Source organism: Camelus ferus, chromosome 1, assembly GCF_009834535.1.
Source record: "Camelus ferus isolate YT-003-E chromosome 1, BCGSAC_Cfer_1.0, whole genome shotgun sequence".
NCBI lineage: Eukaryota > Metazoa > Chordata > Mammalia > Artiodactyla > Camelidae > Camelus > Camelus ferus.
In genome coordinates, this window is record NC_045696.1 from 19,846,893 (window position 1) to 19,867,723 (window position 20,831).

The following is a 20,831-nucleotide window of genomic DNA, read 5'->3' on the forward strand; positions in this document are numbered from 1 at the left end:
ACTGAGCAGCTTTCTTAGTTTGATAAGTCACTTAAACACTTTAAAATCTCTTCGCATCCCCTTCTATAAAAACAGAATCAACCTCATAAGGAAGTTTGAAGAATTAAATTAGGTCACACAAAGTACAGAAAAAATGGTACACTGTAAATACTCAGTAAATGTTGATTTTTAGCACTGCTTACATTTCTTTGTCAAAAAGGGCCCTTTCAACATCCCTGTAGCAAAAACACTTAACTTCCTCCCTCATTCTTCGTAACTCCCCCTCAGCAACAGAAAGGAGTTGATTAGTCAAGGGACACAATGGTGATGTCATTCTCCTCACCACTGATTGGTTTAGGGAGTTCATATGAAACAATTCTAGCCAATGAGAATTGAGGGAAGTCTGCTGGATGACATATGGGGATTTTCCCATTACTATTAAAGTGAGGCCAATCAAATAAATATTTATTTTTCATAACTTCAGGTTTTATGGTCTAACAACGTGATAGATAAAGCTGTTGCAGCCATGTTTCTTCCATGAAGGAAAAACAGCCAAAACTGAGGAGAAACATGAAATCCAAACCTACCTCTGTGTAGCTCCTTACATATTTTAATAGATGTTTACTTTTAAGCCATTTTGAATGTGTTCTTCTCTTCTTTGCCCCTAAAAGCATCCTAAACTGATGTAATTTCATTAAGAAAGTATTTAATAAGTTAAGACACAGCTGATGACTTATTAATCATTATAGCGTTTTACAATAAGAGAATCCATTTTAAAATATAGCTGATATTTAAATATTAACGTCATATAGTCCTTAATGAATTACACTAACATGAACAGTAGAACTGCCCCACCTTGCAGTCACCCAGACCCTAATATCTCTAAATCCGGTTGGTTCTCCATGCTCATAAATCTTTAGGTCGGTAGAAGATTTACTCGTTTACTAACCGGTCTTATCTAGAGTCTAGCCATTCGAAAGAAATGGCCAGAAAGAATGGTAAAAACCTGAACCTAGAGCTGCCCCTAATGTTTTCTTTCTCCCTCCAGCAATTCCTTGCTACTTCAAAAGAACCACGTTTCAGTCAGTGGCAGGAGTAAAGTTTCAGAATCAAATATTAACTGAATTTGAATTTGAAGACCTGTGCTTATTAGATGCTACTTAACTTTTATGAAATTCAGTTCCCTCCTTCACAACTCCCAGATATGCTGTGAATATAAAGACGAGGTAACTCATATGAAAGTATATGAAAGGACCCTGCAGGGTGACTGACAGATCTTCTTCTGAGGAAGATTCTCTCGCTGACCAAGCTCTAGCCAGGCTCCACTGAGCCCTCTTCTTAACCAGGCCTCAACCTTGGCCCATAAAGACCTGAACAAAACACTAACCTAATTTTTAACAACTCAAGGCCACATCCCTAGGATGACTCTAAAGTACCAGTGGGAGAAAACTCAAGGCTGCCAAAATAATTCACTGTTTGTTGCAGCCAACGCGTCAAGGTAGGACTCCCGTCTCCTAGACCCCAGTGGGAGGGAGGGAGCCTAACTTTGATAAGAAAGAGCCAGTAAACAAACTAGATGGGATTCACAGGGACCAGCCCCCACCCTTTTTGAGTTTTTACAATTTTTCACTTCCCTGACTCTATGGAGTTCACTCACTCACCACTCACCCCCTCCCTTTTCTCTCTTTCTCCCTTTAAAACTCCCAGTCACCTGTGTACAAATCAAAGTTGAATTCAGTTCACCCTGAGTTATTTATCCTATTGAGTACAGTAATGTACTATGCCCAATACAGTATATTATTGATTAACATCTGTCCTTACCATATTAACTGTCTGAATTTAGTGTCTGGATTTAGTTATCTTCCCTTGTTCAATTAATTCATCAAATACTTACAAATGGCATTTGAGGAAACAAGGGTACTGGTATCCTTCTATGTTTTCTTGAGTGTCTTCTTCTCCTTCTCCCTCCCCTATGTCAGACTTTATCCCAGCTCTTCAGATTCTGACTCCACCATTCACTCCCCCATTCTCTTTTAGCTGATGAATTATCCTCCCTGAAACAAAGCAGTGATTGATCTACTAGTAGTATTTACTTCCCTTTCTCAGTCCAAGCTCTCTGCATGCATTTCTGCTCAGTGGTTAAAATGTAATCTGGAGCCACGATCAGTAAAAGACACTTGATTTCTGAGGACAACTTCACTTCTCCCATCACATATCCACATCCATGTTTATAACCAGAGATATTAAGACTTTTAAATGAGGTATGGGAGTGAGAGGCAGCTAAACAGGAAGAGACAAGTGAAAGTTAAGTAACAGATAATTCTTTTCTACCAGAGTCTATATATTTAATCATTTGATTTTCCTAGCAAGAAGAAAATAACTTTCTGCTTAAAGAAGTCACCATTTATCAAACAAACTGTATTAATGCACAGTGTAGGAAGTAGGGTATTTTTAATGAAATGTTTCACTACAATAGAAATAGAACAAAGACTTGAAAGAAAACATACATTAGTAACTTAGGGTATTTCATAATTGCTTAGAATTCATTACTAAGAAGTGTTATTTTAATATCATGAGAATACTAAAGTTGAATATTTCATATCCATTTTGGATATGGCTTTGCAAGTTTTCAGAAAAGCACAAGGGATGGCATAATATCATTCATTTAATAACCTGTGTGGAGTTTTCTTTCTAAATTGCAAACCACATGCAGTCCCCACAAAGGCAAAATGCATTAGCGTGGGGCTTAAGAGGGGGCTTTGAAATAAAATGACTCACGTAGATAGCCAATTAAAGTGATTATAAATTATGTGAAATTTAAGGGGCGAAAGCAAAGTAAAAATAGATGAATCAGAAACAGTTGTTAGATCTTTAATTGCAAACTGTATTTCAAGTTAAAAGTGACAAGCATAATAACGGTAACAGTGGATAAATGGTAGGCAGACAAATAAGCAGGTGATAAAGGTATTTTGGAGTCTGTGAAAATGTATTCTGTCCCATTAATTGAAATGCTTTTATCACTGAAGTTAGACCTACAGAATATCATAAAATCATGACAAAACATGGCTACCAGACAGGAGAAAACTGTCTGAGGTTAAACTGAATTTTTAAAAAATCCAAGTGCCTATGAAACAGTAAGACAAAAATAACTCTTTTCTTGCTTGTCTTTCTATACCTACAGTTTAGAATCGGCTTCCAATAACCATTGATTGAATAAGCAACTTTTAATTAACCCTAGGGGATTATCTTGACGTCTAGGACTTTAAATACTTGCTCTATTGACATATCATACATTTACTATTGATGATATGGAATCTGTTTAATTATACCATCATCAACATATTATATCTCCCTAATTTATGTCTATATTTTGAAGACTTTGAAACCCCAACTACATAATCATTTCCCGTGCCTCAAATAAGGCTTCAGAAGAACAAACCTCATAGCAAGATTTAAAAGACTGCTTTATTCCCAGTCTAATTAATTTTCAGTATAGGAGAGAATATCAGAGATAAGGCAGTTCATCTTTGCTATTCCTCCTGAATTAAATAATCACTGTGATTTGATTATTTTATAGATATTACTATATTTATTATAGGTCTATCATGTGCATAGCAGTCATATGAACAAAATGTTTATTTCAAATACTAGAATGACATATAGTATAATTCCAACAAACCACATCACTACCCAAATCACTATATATTTCCAGTCAGCCACTGTGCTTTACTCCTGCTGGGTAATCTTCAAATACTCATTCAACACATACATGCTAAGCATGTTTCAGGAATACAATAGAATTTACAGGAAACGCTCTAATCAAACATATTGCATATAATGGGAAGCCAGCATGGAAAGACATTCTTGCTCTCATGGAATTCACATGGAAGGCCATAGTAGAGTATCATGACGTCTGGGTATGCAGAATTCAGATACGTTACCACCTTGTTTGGATTTAGCATGCCTTGCACATTGACCAGTATGTAGTAGGCGATTAACGTATATTTTCTGAAAGAAAGAAAGATGTCTTCAATGATGAGATGCTTGAGCTGAATCTTGAAGAAAAATAGGAAGTGTCCAGGCAAAGACGTACAGAAAATATGTAAAACACACAGGCTCTGTATACTCAGGGACCAAGTCTGGGGATTCTAGGAATGGTCTGTCATGTGCACAGTGTCAAACAATGAGGCTGAGAGAACAGGACTGTGCAAATGAATACAAGCGAGAGTCTTAACAGTTTTAAGTCAGGAACTTCTGAACAATTCAAATGAAAGGTAGACCTCCAATTAAAATTAACAGCCTGTGTCCCATAAACACAGTCCAAAAGTAACTTTAAAGAGAACAGTGGCATGAATCATGTACTCTACTAAGAAGTTATTTTTGAGCATTACTTCAAGGATATGAGTAAAACATATTTAGGTAAAAACAGAGACCTTATAATAGGAAAATTTGCTGTATCTAGAGTAAAATATTTACATCAAGCCCTGGTCTTACCATGTTTTAAATCTTTTTCTTGGGCAGATAATTTTATCTCTTTGAGGTTCATTTTCCTCTTTTCTGAATCAGGCATAGTACCTACCTTTCAGGATTATTATGAGACTTCAAATAGGTAAATTAAAGGTGACTACAAAAGGTTTTCTCAACTGCTATGTCTCAGTGTATCCTTAGATACATTTGGAAATATTAAAGTTTAAAATATAACTCTAACTCTTTGATAATTACAAAAGTTTAACTTGGCATGATGCATTAGTATATAATCTATAGCATAGGTAGGGTGAAGCCAATTATTCTAAGGTAAAGATTATGATGAAGTGAGCAAGATTGAAAATGTGTTTAGCTTCAGTTGGTATTAGAAAGTTATAAGTGGTTTATCTAAGTAAATAAAGTTAAAAAAATCAGAAACATGTAAATGTCATGGATAAGTCCTGTGATAAAGTATGTGGCACATTCCTCAAGTTATATGTTTTCATCTTCACATAATCTGTGTATAGCATTTCTCTCATGGATGAACCAAAGTTACTGCTATAATATAAAAGTGCAACTTCTTGGCTCCGGCAATATTGAACATTTGCAATTGGTAGGAAATAATAATCAAGAGAGAAATTAAGAGAAACAATAAATATAAATTTAATCAGAAAGCCTAATATAATTATTATAAAACTGGTTGGGAATGGACAAGTTATGATAATAGAAAAAACTGCCCACAAGCCCTCTCACTAATACTTAAGACAAAGTATAATGTGCTATTTTCTTAAACTGGGAACTATTCTATTATATTATAGGTCTCAGCCATAATACGTTGGTTTCCTTTACAAATAGTGACAAGCGTTTCTGCTAGTAAGACCATATTTGCATCCTTGAAAATGCTGGTGTCTGCAAAACTGTGCAGTAAAAAATATCACGGCTTATGGAAAAAGACAGGATCAGAGGTCAGAACATTTGAAACCTACAGAAATGTAAAACCAAGCATTAACAAAAACCATAACAATCTTAATTAAAATACGGATACAGTTAAATCTCTATTGGTATTTCTGCTTAGTTTCTGCATCTTCTTTCAAGACACAAACCTGAAGGGCATTCGCTTTAAAAAGAAAACAATGATCCAGGGTATAGCCTTTTAAAAATGAAAACAACCAACAAGTAAACAAACACATCATTTTAACAGAGGAGAAACTATTTCCCAGTTTCTACAACCGCACTCTCAGTGCTGCCAGATGTGTGTGTGTGTGTGTGTGTGTGTGTGTTGTAGTGGAGATGAAGATAGTTCTTAAAGCCACTACACAAACTAATACTTGCACTAAAGAAAGGCACTTGAGTTGATTTTTCACATTTTTCTCAACATCTTCATAGACTGCTAAGGTTTTCTCTTCAATTATGAGAAAGCTTGCTCTTGACCACTTAATAATTAACGACTTGAGGAAATCACATACTGATCAACACAATTCCTACATCATCCCCCTATTTGCCAATTATGTATAAGGCACATCAGAGAAATACACACTGAAGCAGAAAAGACTAAATTTTATCTTAAATGCATGTGATGCTCTTGGCTATCAATTTGAGTGTCAGCAGGCAGAACATACTTAGTATCTCTAGGCAAATCAGACACATGTCATTTTCCTGTCTAAACAATGGCCCCCAAAGATCTACACAACAATCTAACTTTCGATCTCAAAATATCATCTACCAAATGTGCTTTTATCAGGGTTAAATGAGATAATGGGTGAAAATACCCGGCACAGATCTCTGGCATAGAGTAGGCATTCAAAAATATTAGTTCCCTTGGTTACTAATAAAAAATATTCAACTCTATATATTCAATATCAAAGTACTTTTTTAAGTTTAGTTTTGGGGGTTTCTATTTTGTTTTTTTCTTATTTTGTTATAGTTTTTTGTTTGTTTGTTTTTAGTTTCCCCAGAAAAAAATTTTTTTTAAAACTATGGATAAAGCAAAGAAAATGAATAAACAATATATAAGAAAAGGAAATTTGACCTACATGTTTGTGAGATTTAATTCAAAACTCCAGACATAATAAATAATACTAGAGTACAGACAATGAAGGAAGAATGAGGTAAATACAGAAATTAAATGAAAGGAGAGAAAGATTCTAAAGAAATGATAGAGATCAACAGTCTGTATTTCTAAATTTAATACTGACATTTCAGTCTTCATTTCAGTCAGAAAATTCCATGGATTCCTCAAACAACATACAGTTTTTAAAACTTACAAAGAAATAGAAATCTAAAAAAAAAAACCCTTGCCTAAAATAAGCAGTTTTCTTTACTCACATCCCTATTTCTTTTAAGATATAACCATTCTCTCTATCCAATAGGCTTAAAACATCAGGTGCCACCTTCCTCTTAATCGCCCAAATTAAATGTGTTATTAAGATTCATTAATTCTTCCATAGAAATACATGTCATGTCCATTCACTCCTTTATCATTTTCCTCTGGTCCACCCCCTACGTGGCCAGTAGACTTAAAAACAAAACAAAACTTCAATCATGTCATTTTCCTGTCTAAACAATGGCCCCCAAAGATCTACACAACAATCTAACTCATCTTGGCCCCAAAGCCTGACTGGCTCTCAGATCTACCAATGTTTCCATGACTGAGTCCAACAATTCACCTTCCAAACCCTTAACTTAATCAAACTGGATTATTCTGTCCTCTGAACATCTGCCTCCTTCCATACAACTTGTTCCCCCATATTTTTTTCTCCTTGTACTATTTTCTCTGTTTAATATCACCATGATGATGCCCTCTCTGCTTCAGGGAGTGACAAGGTGGTGTCCTGTTAAAGAGGCAAATCTTTGCACATGTCCTGAGTTCAAATCTTTATTTCCTAGCTGTGTAATCTTAGTTCCTTCAACTACTATGCTTCACGGCCCTCAAGTATAAAACGGGAATATAATATGATAATAATTAAAGGACTGTTGTATATATTAAGCTAGTTAGTATATGTGATATGCATGCAACTGAGCCAGGCAGGTAGCAAACACTGAACAAATTTTAGTTCTTTCTAGGTGCTGAATTCCTAAGGACTTATTTAAACCATTTAATTTTCAATTAAGTATATGACATCTTTTGTCATTTTGCAACATTTAGTTGAACAGTTTATTGATCTCTCATATGCTGGTTTGGCTTTTAAAATTTACATTTTTTGTCTTCTCAACCAAAAACCTTGAATTCTGTGCACCACCACTCCCCCTATCACACATAAATTTTCAAACAAATACATTAAATGCATTAAAAATAGGCATTGAACTAGATGTGGGAAAATTTAATCCTAATTCCAGATAACAACTAACTATAAAAGATATAAAAAATCAGATAATTCCTCTCTATTTCTTCACCCATAAAATGAATACTTCTCTGGAGTCTTGCTATAAGGTGGGTGACAGTGCTTTGGATTAGTGATTCACACTGTTATAAGATGCTGATGTTATCCTGACTGTATGGCCTCAATAAGTGTTTGTTATTTGATTCACCAACAGAATTTAGATATTTACTTTGAGCTGAAGAATTGTTAGAATTTTTTTTAATTTATGCAAAAGTTTGGTGTTCAGAGAACTGAATTAAGATTTTAAAGACCAAGCTCTAGTTATTAACCCTTTGACTTTTCTATTTGACCTTTAGTAAGTCACTTATCCTAATTTTGTGCCCTTCTAAGACTCTCGGTGACTCATACTAGCCTAGTTGTGGTCATAAAAGGGATTAATGATACCAAATAAGAAATACATACATCCCTTAGGATGATTTACTGCCCTTTGCTGGAAAACTGTGAAAATAAATATGTATTCTTTCAACATGACAATGAGTAGCGCCCCCTAGAGGTGTTCATCACACAACCTATCTAATCATTCCTAGGAATGCTGCCTAATAAGATATTGGAGACACTGCAGGCATGTAATGAATGTTTGATGAATGAGCCACTCTCATCAATGAATTAGATTATCTCTGCTCCCTCAATATTTTTCTCTAATCACAGAGCAGCTTATAATAATTTTTAAATTAACAAATGAGATGTTTTAAGCCATAGGCAGATTTTTATGTATGCATAGTATGCCAAAAATATAAACAATGTCCGTCATAGTAGGGTTGGCATTTTACAAGACGCCTATACATGTCTTTTATCACAATTGCTCCTCAAGGCAGTACAGCAGGGCCAACTAGCCAAATATTTCTATATCCAATTTTCAAATAAGTAAATAATGGCTCTGAGAGCTTAAGTTGCTTCTTCAAAGTCAAGAGACCGTTAGTGGTCTGGGTCTTCTGATTCCAAATCCAGTGTTTTTTTTTTTTTTTTTTTTTTTTTCTTTCTCTGCTAGTTTCAAAAATCAAATTGGAGCCAAGAAAATTTTCATCAGTTGACCTGAAATTCCACAAAGGCTCATCTGTTGATTGTTATGCTTATAAATACTCTCCAGATCGCCCCATCCGCCTCTTAACTATTTAAATTCAGACAAGTTTGTCACATGACGTCATAGCTTTCTGAAATATCTCAAAACATTTGATGAATTGTTAGTGGCACAAGTGAACGTGTGAAACTAGGAAGAGTGTCCACAGCTATTTGAGATCAGCTCTATTATGATAACTGTAAATAGTTAAAAGTTATTAAAATATTTAAAAGAATGCCATACAGAAGCACTTTTATTTGCTGAACAATTAAAGATAACTTGGCTCTATGAAGCTCAGGAATATTACACTTAATAAAAGCATAAAAGAACTGGTTTCATTTTAAAGTGTTCTCATATCATATAATTTGGAAAGTTAAAACTAATTTATAATCTTTTTGTCTTCAGTGTAATTGGGAGAATGTAAAGGGCACATGGAATTTGGAGTCACAATGCTATTCCCTTTAAAGGAATATTAAAATTATTAAATTAACGTTGCATATGCCAACTCCTAGAGGATTAATTTCACTTTAGACCAAACAAACAAACAAACAAAACAAAAGCAATTCAGATCAGCTCTGACACTTAAAGAGCACTTTCTTCAGGCTCTCAAAGTTCACTGCCACGAGAGATGACCCTGAAAACAGATAAAATCATTTCCCAAATGTCAAAAGCCGGGGAAAGTGGCAGGACTAGCTCCAGAGTCTTCAGATGGACAATTCTGTTTCCATTCTCATTGCTCCCTCACAAGGAAACAGGCAAAAACAAATGACATCATTCAGCTTGTTACTAACCTCAATCTCCGTAGCTCATTTCTCAGTCCCATTACAAACTCGTTTTATGTTTGGGAAAAAAAAAAAAAAAAGTGCCATTTAATTCACTAAATTATATGAAGTTTGACTTTCTTCTACTTAAGGTTCTTTTATTCCATTCCTTTCTTCTTTAATAGGGCAGGGCATTACCTCTGGGAGACCATGAGCCCCCGGTGTCATTGAAAAGACTCCGTGAACACTCAGGACCCATCAACTTCCCTCCGTGTTCCAGGGCTTCAACTCAGCAATAAAAACTAAGGCCACCAAAGGCTCTCCTTAACCCCTCTGACACTAAGCAGGGAAGGGAATCCTCTGGGTGCCTCATTGACAGTTAACGATATTCATTTACACAGTCTACCTTCTCTAAGTGCAAACGAACATGGAGTCGATAGAAACCTTGCAAAAAGAGGCTGACATCAAAGAATGAGAGCAGGCTAGAAGGAAAAGGATGTGAGAAGGGCTGTATCTGTTTACCAGTCTCCAAAGAAGATAGGTTTGAGGAGACCCTCCTATAGACCTGAAGCTGGTAGACACCCAGACACCGGTGCTTTGTTTTCGGAAGGTACACTTCTCCAATGAACAGTGACTTACTAGCCCTTCACCAGAAAGAGTAATTGTAAGCAGATGCCTGCAAGCTTAACTAATTAGCTGGGCAATTCACGATTCTGGCTTAGGTGACTGTTGGACGTATGTTCCCTTGTACTGGATTACAGGAGAGATGAATAGCTCGGTGCCTGCTTATGTTTTCTTACCACAATGCTTCTATTTTATGTATGTGAACATCAGGAACAGATGTTTATTAATCACATTTAAGTAATTTTAAAAGGTAAAAAAACAATTATTTTACAAGTTAAAAAGATTCAGGAACGCAACCCATACATACTAGAGTTTGGGAATCCAAATTTACATAGATCCAAACAGCAAATGCATAAGTTATCACTGGAGATTTCTGATGACAGAGGCTGTGATCAAGTTTTAAAAATAATGGGAAAATAATTGCAAAAGTTGGAGTTATAGAAGGTCCGTTCCATTGACAACTGATTCAGACTTGACAATTAAATCCCAACCTCACTTCATTAGATATTAATCTCACAGTGGAAATGAGAGAGGCTTTTAAAGGAGCATTTCTGCTACAATAAAATAAGGCTCTCACTACAGTAGAACAATAATGTTGTGTTGCAAGTTAGAAGTGGAACTATTAGGCCTTGTTAGCTAATTATGGTATTGGCATCCACTTAAGTTAGTCAGTTTTTCACTTCTGTCATTTTCTCCTATTCAACTGCTGCAGTTCAAAACGTTTTGACTACTTAAAAGGGAATACATCATCGTTGCCTTTCCCCAGTCTAACTGCACACCACTTTCCAAAGCAATAGCTTCAATCATGCTTCATAAAATCCCCTGCAAGTATATTGTTGGAAACATAAATCAGTAGGCTGGGATTTTAGTATTTCTAAGGCAAGCCCAGGGATCACCGACTGGCGGCTTTTCCGTGGCCTCATTTATAAAACAATAAACAAAACAATGAGTTACACTGGATGCATTTTTTTTTTTTAAACTGCTCCCAGTGGTGTTTCTGATACTTGCTGCTGCATCCTTAATTGGAGAACAAAACACTAGCATAGAGGAATTGAACCCCAGGATCAGGATTGCTGTTTCCAAGCATCTCTGACTTCATCAGGACACACGGCACAGAAGAACCACATGTGCGATTTCACAAAAGCTAGGTCTCTCTTAGGCATCTATGCCTCTGTGAGTGCTGTGCATTTTTAAATTGTGCTCGATAGAGAGGTCTTTAGAACGATGCTCCCCTCCTTGCCTGCTTCATTTCAGTGAATATGGGCTTCCCTTCAGGCATGCTTCAGCGTTAGATCTCCTCTTTATAACCAGCCTGCGTTCTGAATTATACATTAGGTGAATCACAATTTCAGATAAGTGTTACACACATAGATCCACATTATGTGTCTGTATGCACTATTTAAACATTCAAAGATTTCCCTTGGATTCCCCAAATTCCAACACACTTAATGTCTACAATGGTAAACACACAGACTCCACGACTGAGACATTTTTCCTTCTCCAAACCAGTCACCATGTAATCCTAAGTCTGCATAAACTTGCTTCCTATTATGCCCCCATTTTGCTCTACACTCACTGTCTACACTTGGTTAATTGCGGTGGTATTTTAACTGCAATTCTCAGGGACTGCTTCTTACTATTTGGAAATACCTGTCTATTTTATAAATGAACAGTTAAACATAACCAGCAGCTCTCCAAAAATTGAAGCAGTGTATCTGTAGGGCACTAAGTATATGTTGATCTTTGCTGTACTAATGATTCAATTAACTGGGCTAATAGGAGATTCAGATGGACATATCTGCAATTTCGCTATCAGTGAAATTTTGCACACTCTGTTGTTAAGGGGAAATGAGCATCTTACCCAGACACTTTACAAACTATAGCAACACCCAGTGTTTGCGTTCTGATTTCTGCACACAAAATTTGCATCCAATCGTGTTTCAACCGCCAGTAACACTACAGCTTTAGGGAGGAGAAGGGTAGAGAAAGGAAGGTTTCACATCCAAAATGTCAAGTCCTGCTGAAGAATGATAGAAGGACCGAGGGAGTGTGGAAGAGCAAAACCATTCTGAGCTTAAAATGGAGTTCTACCGCCCCCAGCTGGACCAAATGAGCAACACAGAAGAGGCTAAAAAGCTTAGAATAGAATATAGTGGAGATATTTTAAATTGTGCTGTGATTTATATATTCTCAAAAAAAAAAAAACACAATTTCATGCTACACTAATAATATAACATTCTCTGTGATTATTACACATCACAAAATTACTGCTATGTTCTATTTTTTCTTTAAAGACTCCCACCAATGCACGTTTTAGTATTTTGTGTCCCCAATTAAATGTCCAAACTTGTCTGAACAGTTGAAAATACCTCCATTTATTATAAACATATTTTATGTGACTGTATACTAAACAGAGAAAGATAAATCCACATCTGTCTCTATAAAGATAAACAGGAAGCTTCCACAAATTCTCTCTCAGGCTGTTCTAATCAGCTCTTCATTTTTTTTTTTTTTTTTCTTTTCTAAGAGATAAAAATCCCACCAGTTCTCCACAAGCTAAAACATCCCTTACAGGTGTAATTACAATCTAATGTTATAAAAATTTTCAACCATGCTGTATTAACGGGGGCGGGGGGTGGTGTGTGAAAATGAATGACTGCAACACATCCCTAGTTTTATCCATTTGCTTTCTTACACACACCATCCATGGCCCCTCTCTTAGTCCTCAACAGAAATAAGCCATCATCGTTCACTTCATAGCAATTGGGGTCTTGGTAAAGGGAAGAGGGGAAAAAAGGAGTCTCTAAGAACTGAATTTCTTGTTCACAACAGAGGTATTTCACAAACGAGTTTAATGCTGATAGTTTCTGCTGCTTCTTTAAAACACCATCGTTCCCTTTCCTTCCGCAACCTCAGACAGATATTTTAACTGTTCACACAGATCAACATACTCATCCAATTTTTTGATAATAAAAATCAGAGAAAGCCAAGATCCCAGAAAAAGATGCAGTTTGCCTCAATCTCCTGCTCACTGATGCCCATCTCTCATTCTGTATTTTCTCTTATTTAAGGTTGTCGACAGAACAGATCTAATTTTTAGCGGCAGCTAAAAGGAAGAGGGAAAATTCCAACAACAGCAATAACTATAACTTTAGTTCGTTCATTTAATTCTTCTTGTGCCACCTCTGCCTCTCTTGGTTGGGGGGAAGGGGGAAGGAAAGTAAATGCAATAAAGCACCACACTCCTACCTTGCCCGCTACTGACAAGCAACCCGAGCAGGTAGAAGGAGAGGAGGAGGCTCATGTTCAGGACGTGACACTGGCGGACAGTTCCAAAGTTATTAAGTCCAGCCCCGGAGAGAGAACCTTCCGCTGTCACGGCCGCCTGTGCTGGAGCCGCCGCCGCTCCCGGAGTGCCCCAGCCGCCCGCAGCCCGCGCGCTCCTCCTTGCAAAGTGACTGCAAGCTCCGCTCCTTGCCGCACTATATCCAGGCAGCGGCGGCGGCGGCGGCGGCGGCGGCGGCAGCAGCGGCCGCCGCGGCGGCAGCAGAGCCGGGCGGGGAGGGAGGCGGGGGCGGGGACGCGGGGAGGGGAGGGAGGCGCGGCCGAGGCGTATCCCTCCGCGCCGCACGGCGGCCGCCGCCGGCAGGTGCGCGGACCCGGGATTCGTCCGCAGTCGAGCTTGGAGGCGCAAGTTCGGTTCCCGGTGCCTCCTGTTAGAGGGGCCTCCGCGGTCCGGCTGGCACGAGCGCGTCCGCGAGTGGCGGCCGCACGCTGAGCCTGCCGGCGAGCTGCACGTTGACGGACGGCCCTGGGTGGAGGAGGGAGGGCAGCCCGGGGCTCCTGCACCGCCGCCGGCCAGTTCGCGGACGCGGACCGCTGGAACTGGAGCTGATGCTGTAGGCGGTCGCCCAGCCCCGCGCTGCAAGCGCTCCCGGGCTTGGCGGGAGAGGGGAACTTGGGGACGGGTGGTATATTCTGCAGCTCTCATTCCTACATGGGCGGGCGGGCGGGCGGGGTCGGGGGTGGGGGGAGTGGATTCTCTCTCTTCCAGGCCCTCCCTCTCTCTCAAACCTTGTGCAGGCTGCCCGCTTCCTACGCTTTCCACTCTGCCCTGGCAGAGGGAAAGCGGACGTCCTCTGGCGTCTACACTGCCTGTGTCCTCGGGCTCTACAGGGTAAGCGGAAAGATGTGCGCGATGTTTCTTATCCACGTCGACCCACTACTGTTGACAGCAGATACCTTAAGGGAGAGAGACTGGGGAGGAGGCAAGATGTTAGAGGGGCTGCGTTAAACTTCGTTGTCAGCATTTACTGCGTCCTTGGAGAAGTCCAGAGCCTCCCCTAGACACATTCAGCGCGTTCTGCCCTTGGTCCCCAGCGCACAGGTCCCCGCGATGATTGAGATGTGGAAGGTCTTTGAAATATACGAAGACCAGTGGCGCGGGGATGTTTCTCCAGGCCACCCCCACCCACCTAACCCACCCATACACACACCTGCGTTGTGCCCGCCTGTAAACTGAAGTGACGGAGCCATGGCAAGCGTCCAGAACTAACTCTCCTACTCTGAGGCTGGGACGTATCATTCTTTCTCCTGGATAGGTAGGAAAATGTTTGTCATTTTGATGCCAGATGTGCGACAAGGGCGAGCAAAAGGCGGAACACCTGGCCCTCAGGGCCACTGACGGTCTGCCAGGGCCAAAGCAACCGGCTGGAACTGACAGTGGATCCTTTCCAAGCGAAGCCCTTGGTTGTTTCTTTATCAGCGAGGACGTGGCCGTAGAAGGCGTTAGAAATATTACAGAGCTCTGAATCCAGCCGCAGCCCCCGTTCTGGCGCACACACCCAGACTGAGTGCTGAAATGGAGGTTGCATTGCTTCAGGGAGGGCAAGGAGTAAGAGTGGAAACAAGCTAACATTGCAATTGGTGTTCCCCAGGCAAACACAGAAGATTCACTTACTTGTCATCCTGGGATTGGGGTTATAACAAAGAATGGAGGAGGGGCAAACACTGCACTCCACACAGTCCGGCGTTGAATTCGCTAACCCATGGCCCTCTCAGCATCTCACAGCTTGAGAACCTCTTCCCTCTAGATTTGGTATCAGTAGACTTAGGACAATACATCTAGAAAGTTCTTTTGCTCAGTCTCCCTCCCCACACTTTTTCCTCATTCTGGGTAGCACCAACTATACTTAAGTCAGCTCACAGTCAGTACTTTGCAAGAAAGAGAAGGCATAGCACATTTATAGGTGTGAAAGACTCCTTTATTTCATCAGTTCTTGATTTCTCTAAGGAATGAAAAAAAAGCTACACACACGCACACACAAGTCACAAAAGCTGTTGAAAGGATGCTGCCTGTGCCAAATAGCCTCTTCACCACAAAGCTGACAGTTTTTCAGTGTGACACCAGGAGTGGCCAAGTGTCTCTGACACACACACACACACACACACGTCTGGTAATCTTGGCATGTAAATGTTCCTTTTATCAAATTACTTTTATCTCAGGCAGGGGGTTGAACTCTGCCAGAGAAAAATTTGACTGGTACCCCCTGAGGTAATTCGACAGTAGTTCTTCTCAGGGTTGGGTGGAGGGAGAAGTAAGGTGGCCCATCAGAAAAGAGTAGAGGTTTGTATCTTAAGACTGGGTCAAGCTCTGTGTGTATGTGTGTGTTGGGAGAAAGAAGGAGAACACCTGTGTGTGTGGAAGCAACGAAGGAACAAAGCACTGGGACTCAGGAACAAAGGTGATACGGCTTCTGATCCTGCCCCCAAGTTGCTAATAGTATTTTTGAAGCGAACAGTCATAAACACAATATTTGACAGTATCAGTCAGGTTATAAAAAGATCGTAAGGAAAGTGGAAACAAACTGCTCTTGTGACATAAAAGGAAGGGATCATTTCTGAACAGGGGATTAAGAAAAGCTTTAGGAAGCTTGAAAGAAAGTGGAGAAATTAGACAGAGAACGTGGGCAAAACAGAGAGGAGCTTAAGCAAAGCCTGGGGGCGTGAGAGCACACAGCTTGTGTGGAGAACAGAGAGGAGTCTAATTAGAAAAAAGCATCGAGTGTAACATATAAAGGTTGGATGGAGTTGGGAAAGGGGTCTAGGACCATGTCTTGCCTAAAAAGACATACAAAAAGAAGAAAAAAAAAAAAACTAGTATTTACTACCTCTCAGTACAGAAGTCCTGATGTATGTGACCAAGAACAGCCAGAATGGCGGCCTCCATCCCCGGGGGTAAAGGTCTGATTGGGAGTTGTAACGCATAGGAAGATTATCAACAGGAAATCTCTTGGGGTTTCTCCATGGCTAGTGTGAATTTATGTTGCTGTGAGTTCTCAGCAGCAGGGTGGCGCACATTGAGAGAAAGCCTTCCCCCACTTGTCTAACCTGCTTCTCAGCCAAAGGTAGATCTGCCTCTCCCAGTCTCCATTGGAAGCACGTTCATTCCCCACTGCGGTGATGAAGTGATAGGCAGCCTGACACCAGCCTTGGTCAATTCCACTGCATAGCAGATGGATGGTGTGAGGACAACATCGAGACAAATCACCTTTGCCCACAGTTCCCCTCCCCACTCCAAAGGCAAGCTGCCCTCCGGTGGTGCAGACCTTGAGCACTATTAGCAAGCGTGCCAACTCTCTGAACGTGACGAAGGCATCTGCCCTGGGTAGGGTATAAAAGGGTAGAGAAACGCATCCTCCCTCGTGTAGGTGACTCAGAGTTTTTACATTTAAGACAAATTATCACATTCACCATCTACCTGAGGAAGTGTTTCAGAAGCTTGGTCGGAGCTTTAGTTACTTCATTTATAAAATTACAAGAAAGTTGAATAGAAATCAGGACTCTATGAAAAGCTGAGTAGTAGGAAATACCGACAGGACTGGATGCACGGTTAAATGGAAGCAGATAAATTTGTTTTAAAAGAATCAATAAAATAAACATTAAGGAGTAGCAGAGAGAGAAAAAAAAAAAAAACCGGTAAGGAGCATCATATGGGAAAACTATCTTCTCAGGGAGACGCCTCCTCTTGGCTCCGCAATCTGTCCTTGGAAAAAGCATGCAGGTATACAGTCCACACATAGATCCTGCACATAAATGGTGTGTGGGGGCAGGATTTAAACATTATTCTTATTTTTTGTAGTTCGATGTTATTTTTGTTTAGTCTCTCTGTTGACAGGATTCATGTGTGTTAGAATCATACTACTAAGAAATGGTAAATTCCGTGTGTTCATTTATATTTTTAAAATGTCACAAATCATTATACCTATTCATTTACTTGTCTAGAAAATTGCCTGTTTTGACTTTTTTTTTTATTAACACAAAGGAAGAAAAATATCCACAGTAGATATATATAGGCAGATAGCCTGAAACCTCCATAAATAGATGGTCCTGCAATGGCCTTTCCTTCTCCATTAATGCCACTTTCTCTAATGATCATGTCTCTGAGAATAATTTCCACTTTCTTGATACAACAACACTTTAGATGTTTTACCAGGCTGTTTGTGAGCATCTGACAGTAGCTGCTTTAATGGTAGAATTTAGATTTTAACACCTTCCTTTGTAAATTCTTTGCTTGCTTAGCCGTTTTATTTGATTTTAAGAAACAGAAGAAAGAGATTTATGGGACTAAGGCACCCTAATTGTCACAGGTTCTTACTTTTTAATTTCTTCCAAGATACATGGGGTCATTTTCCTTCATGGCTACTTCATGTTCCCTCTGGGCAAATAACTGCTCACTTCGCTCTGAAATTAAGCAATAACTGCCTATAATTTGCCACTTGCCTGAATAATATTTTCTTAACTGGAAGGGATATTATATTTTTCTTCACCAAGACATCCCTGGCAAATATCATGATGGCCAGAGCAGAATATGTAACGAACCTATAACACAGGGACTAAACAGTGATTGACATAACTTTGAGAATATATTCTGGGTGACATGAGATCCGAAAAAGGAATCACGCGGTGGCTAGCCATGAACTTATTTGATGTGATGAGGATCGTGATGTGAAGGGCAGGTCGCCCAAATACCGATCACAGTGCTCAGAAATCATATTTTTGTCCATGGGTAGTATTGACCAAAGTGATGTCCGCACAAATCCTGTCATTTTGGAGGGCAGTTATTCCACACGGGATAACAACAAATCCTTCCTATCTGGCAAGTGATCCCACACAAGTACAGGTTTGAGAGGAAACGTTGTTAACTGAATGCATCTTGTAGGACAATATAATCGGAAATTAAACTGAAAAATTTCTTATTGCGTAGGATCATTTGGTCCTTTCCTTAATGGACCTATGTTGCTATTAATTTTCAAATTAGATAAGCAAATAATAGGCAAGCTGCTGGCAGCAATGGGATTCCCTTATATATCCACAAGCCATTAATCTTCTGCCTAATAATTGACCAGTGCATGTTATTGGAATACACACATGCATTTACTTTAATGTTACATTACTTAGGTTTTTTAAAAAAACATATGTTTCACATTTACAAGAGATGATCCTCACTCATTTTAAGGAAAATAGCACATTTTCCCTGCCACCTTTTTAAATGAGTGCTCATATTTAAGTAAATATGTATTTAGTACCTGTTAGTAGTTTTGATTAACTTCCTAAAACCGAGGAACTTAACATCTATGAAAAAAATTGACATGAGAATAGATAAATACCTGGGATATGTAAAAAAGTATGGGAACAGAAATGAAACCAAATATCTGTACATATTTTATTATAAATTAATATTTACTCTTTCAAATTCCTGCATTCTAGCAATAAAAAAATGCATAAATGTCTGTACCCTGTGAACCAAATGGAGACTATTCTTTGAACATTTTGGCATATTTTCTCCAATGTTTTATATATATATATATATATTTTAATTAATAATATATATAAATATTTCTTAATATGGCTTGAGATAACACTATTTAGGATATGTTTACCTTGTTTTACATTGGAAATTAATATTTTACATAGTCATTTTGCAAATATAAATTTAATGACTTCATTTGATTACATGGATTGCACTCAAACACACTTAACAGTTTCCCTACACTAGGCCATTGCTTCTCTGTAATTTTTATTATTATGAATAACACTGCAATATGTGTATGTTTGTCCGTAGAGCTTTGAACATACTGTAGATTGCATCCTTAGGCTACTAGAAGTTAAATACCTGGTTTAAAAAAACAGCCATTTCTAGGTACTGAATTCATAAATTGTTCATAAATGCCTAAATTGTTTTTCAAAATATATATACTCTCAAATCAGGAAGACCTCACTCATGCTAGCATTGACTGTTTATTTTATTTTAATTTTATATTTTGCATGTGAGTTTCATGAGTTTCTGTTCTGTGGTTTCTTCCTTTAATCATCTTCAATTGAAATGTCAGACTCTAGAAAATGTGTATATACATATTTGTGAAATTTAAGATGTAATGAAAGACTTCTGCTTCTTAATACTTAATACTTTTTAATCCTATTCTTCTCTGGGATCCAGAAATTGTCATTATACTTATTAGGATAACATGTTTAAAAACCTGTAGTTGTCAGCGACCAAATGTTCTTAATTTCTAGTTTATCAGCATTAAACTTTTCCTTTTGTTTCCACATTGTATCCACACAAATAAACAGAAGTCTAAGTAGCCCAGTGCATTTGCTACTGTGGATATCTGAGGATGCCTGAGGAATCCTGGCGTGTTTCACAGCAGATCATAAGCTCTAGTATTTGTTTATCATTCCAACCTCATCTCTGCTCTCCTCCCTGGAGGTTAACATTTTGCCATCCTATAAATGGCTACCCAAGGATGTATCTTTTTGCTGTATCAGTTCACCTGAAGCCTAAATCAGTGCCGCCTGTCTTAATTTCTCAGTACTAAAGCACAGATGTTTAATAAAGCATGCTGAAAGTTTGAGAATAAACTCAAAACATAAAAGAGAAATCCAGCCTGAAATAATAGATACCACAGTGTAGCCACTTTAGAAGACAGTTTGGTGGTTTCTCTTACCGTATAATCCAGTAATTATGCTTTTTAGCATATACCCAAAGGGGTTGAAAATTTATGTCCACACAAACCCTGCACACAGATGCTTATAGCACCTTTATTCATAATTGCCAAAACTGGAAGCAACCAAGATGTTCTTCAGTAGGTAAATTGATAAACTGTGGTTACATTCACACAGTGGAATATTATTTAGCACTAAAAGAAAATGAGCTATAAAGCCATGACATGAACTTTATGTGTTACTAAGTGAAGAAAAAAGCCAATCTGATAAGGCTACATACTGTTTGATTCCAATAATAAGACATCGTGGAAAAAACAAAACTATGGAAGTGATAAAAAGATCAGTGGTTGCCAGGAGCAATGTGGGAGAGATGAATAGATGGAGCACAGAGGATTTTTAGGGCAGTGGAAAAACATTGTGTTACAGTCTAATGATGGAGATATGTCACTATACATTTTTCCAAACCTACTGAATGTGCAACATCAGGAATGAATCTTAGGTAAACAATGGCCTTGAGTGATTATAATGCACCATTGTAGGATCACCATTGCTAAAATAAAA

The 20,831-nt window shown here is 38.7% G+C and overlaps 1 protein-coding gene across 1 annotated transcript in view; it reads right to left on the reverse strand.

Annotated features, from left to right (window-relative positions):
• NCAM2 (neural cell adhesion molecule 2) overlaps positions 1–13,769 on the reverse strand; it is a 433,297-nt gene extending 419,528 nt beyond the window's left edge. Inside the window, 1 exon segment of the mRNA XM_006192306.2 lies at positions 13,515–13,769. Within this exon segment, the coding sequence (XP_006192368.1) occupies positions 13,515–13,569 (55 nt within the window). The 5' untranslated portion in view covers positions 13,570–13,769.
• Positions 13,770–20,831: the final 7,062 nt, after the last annotated feature.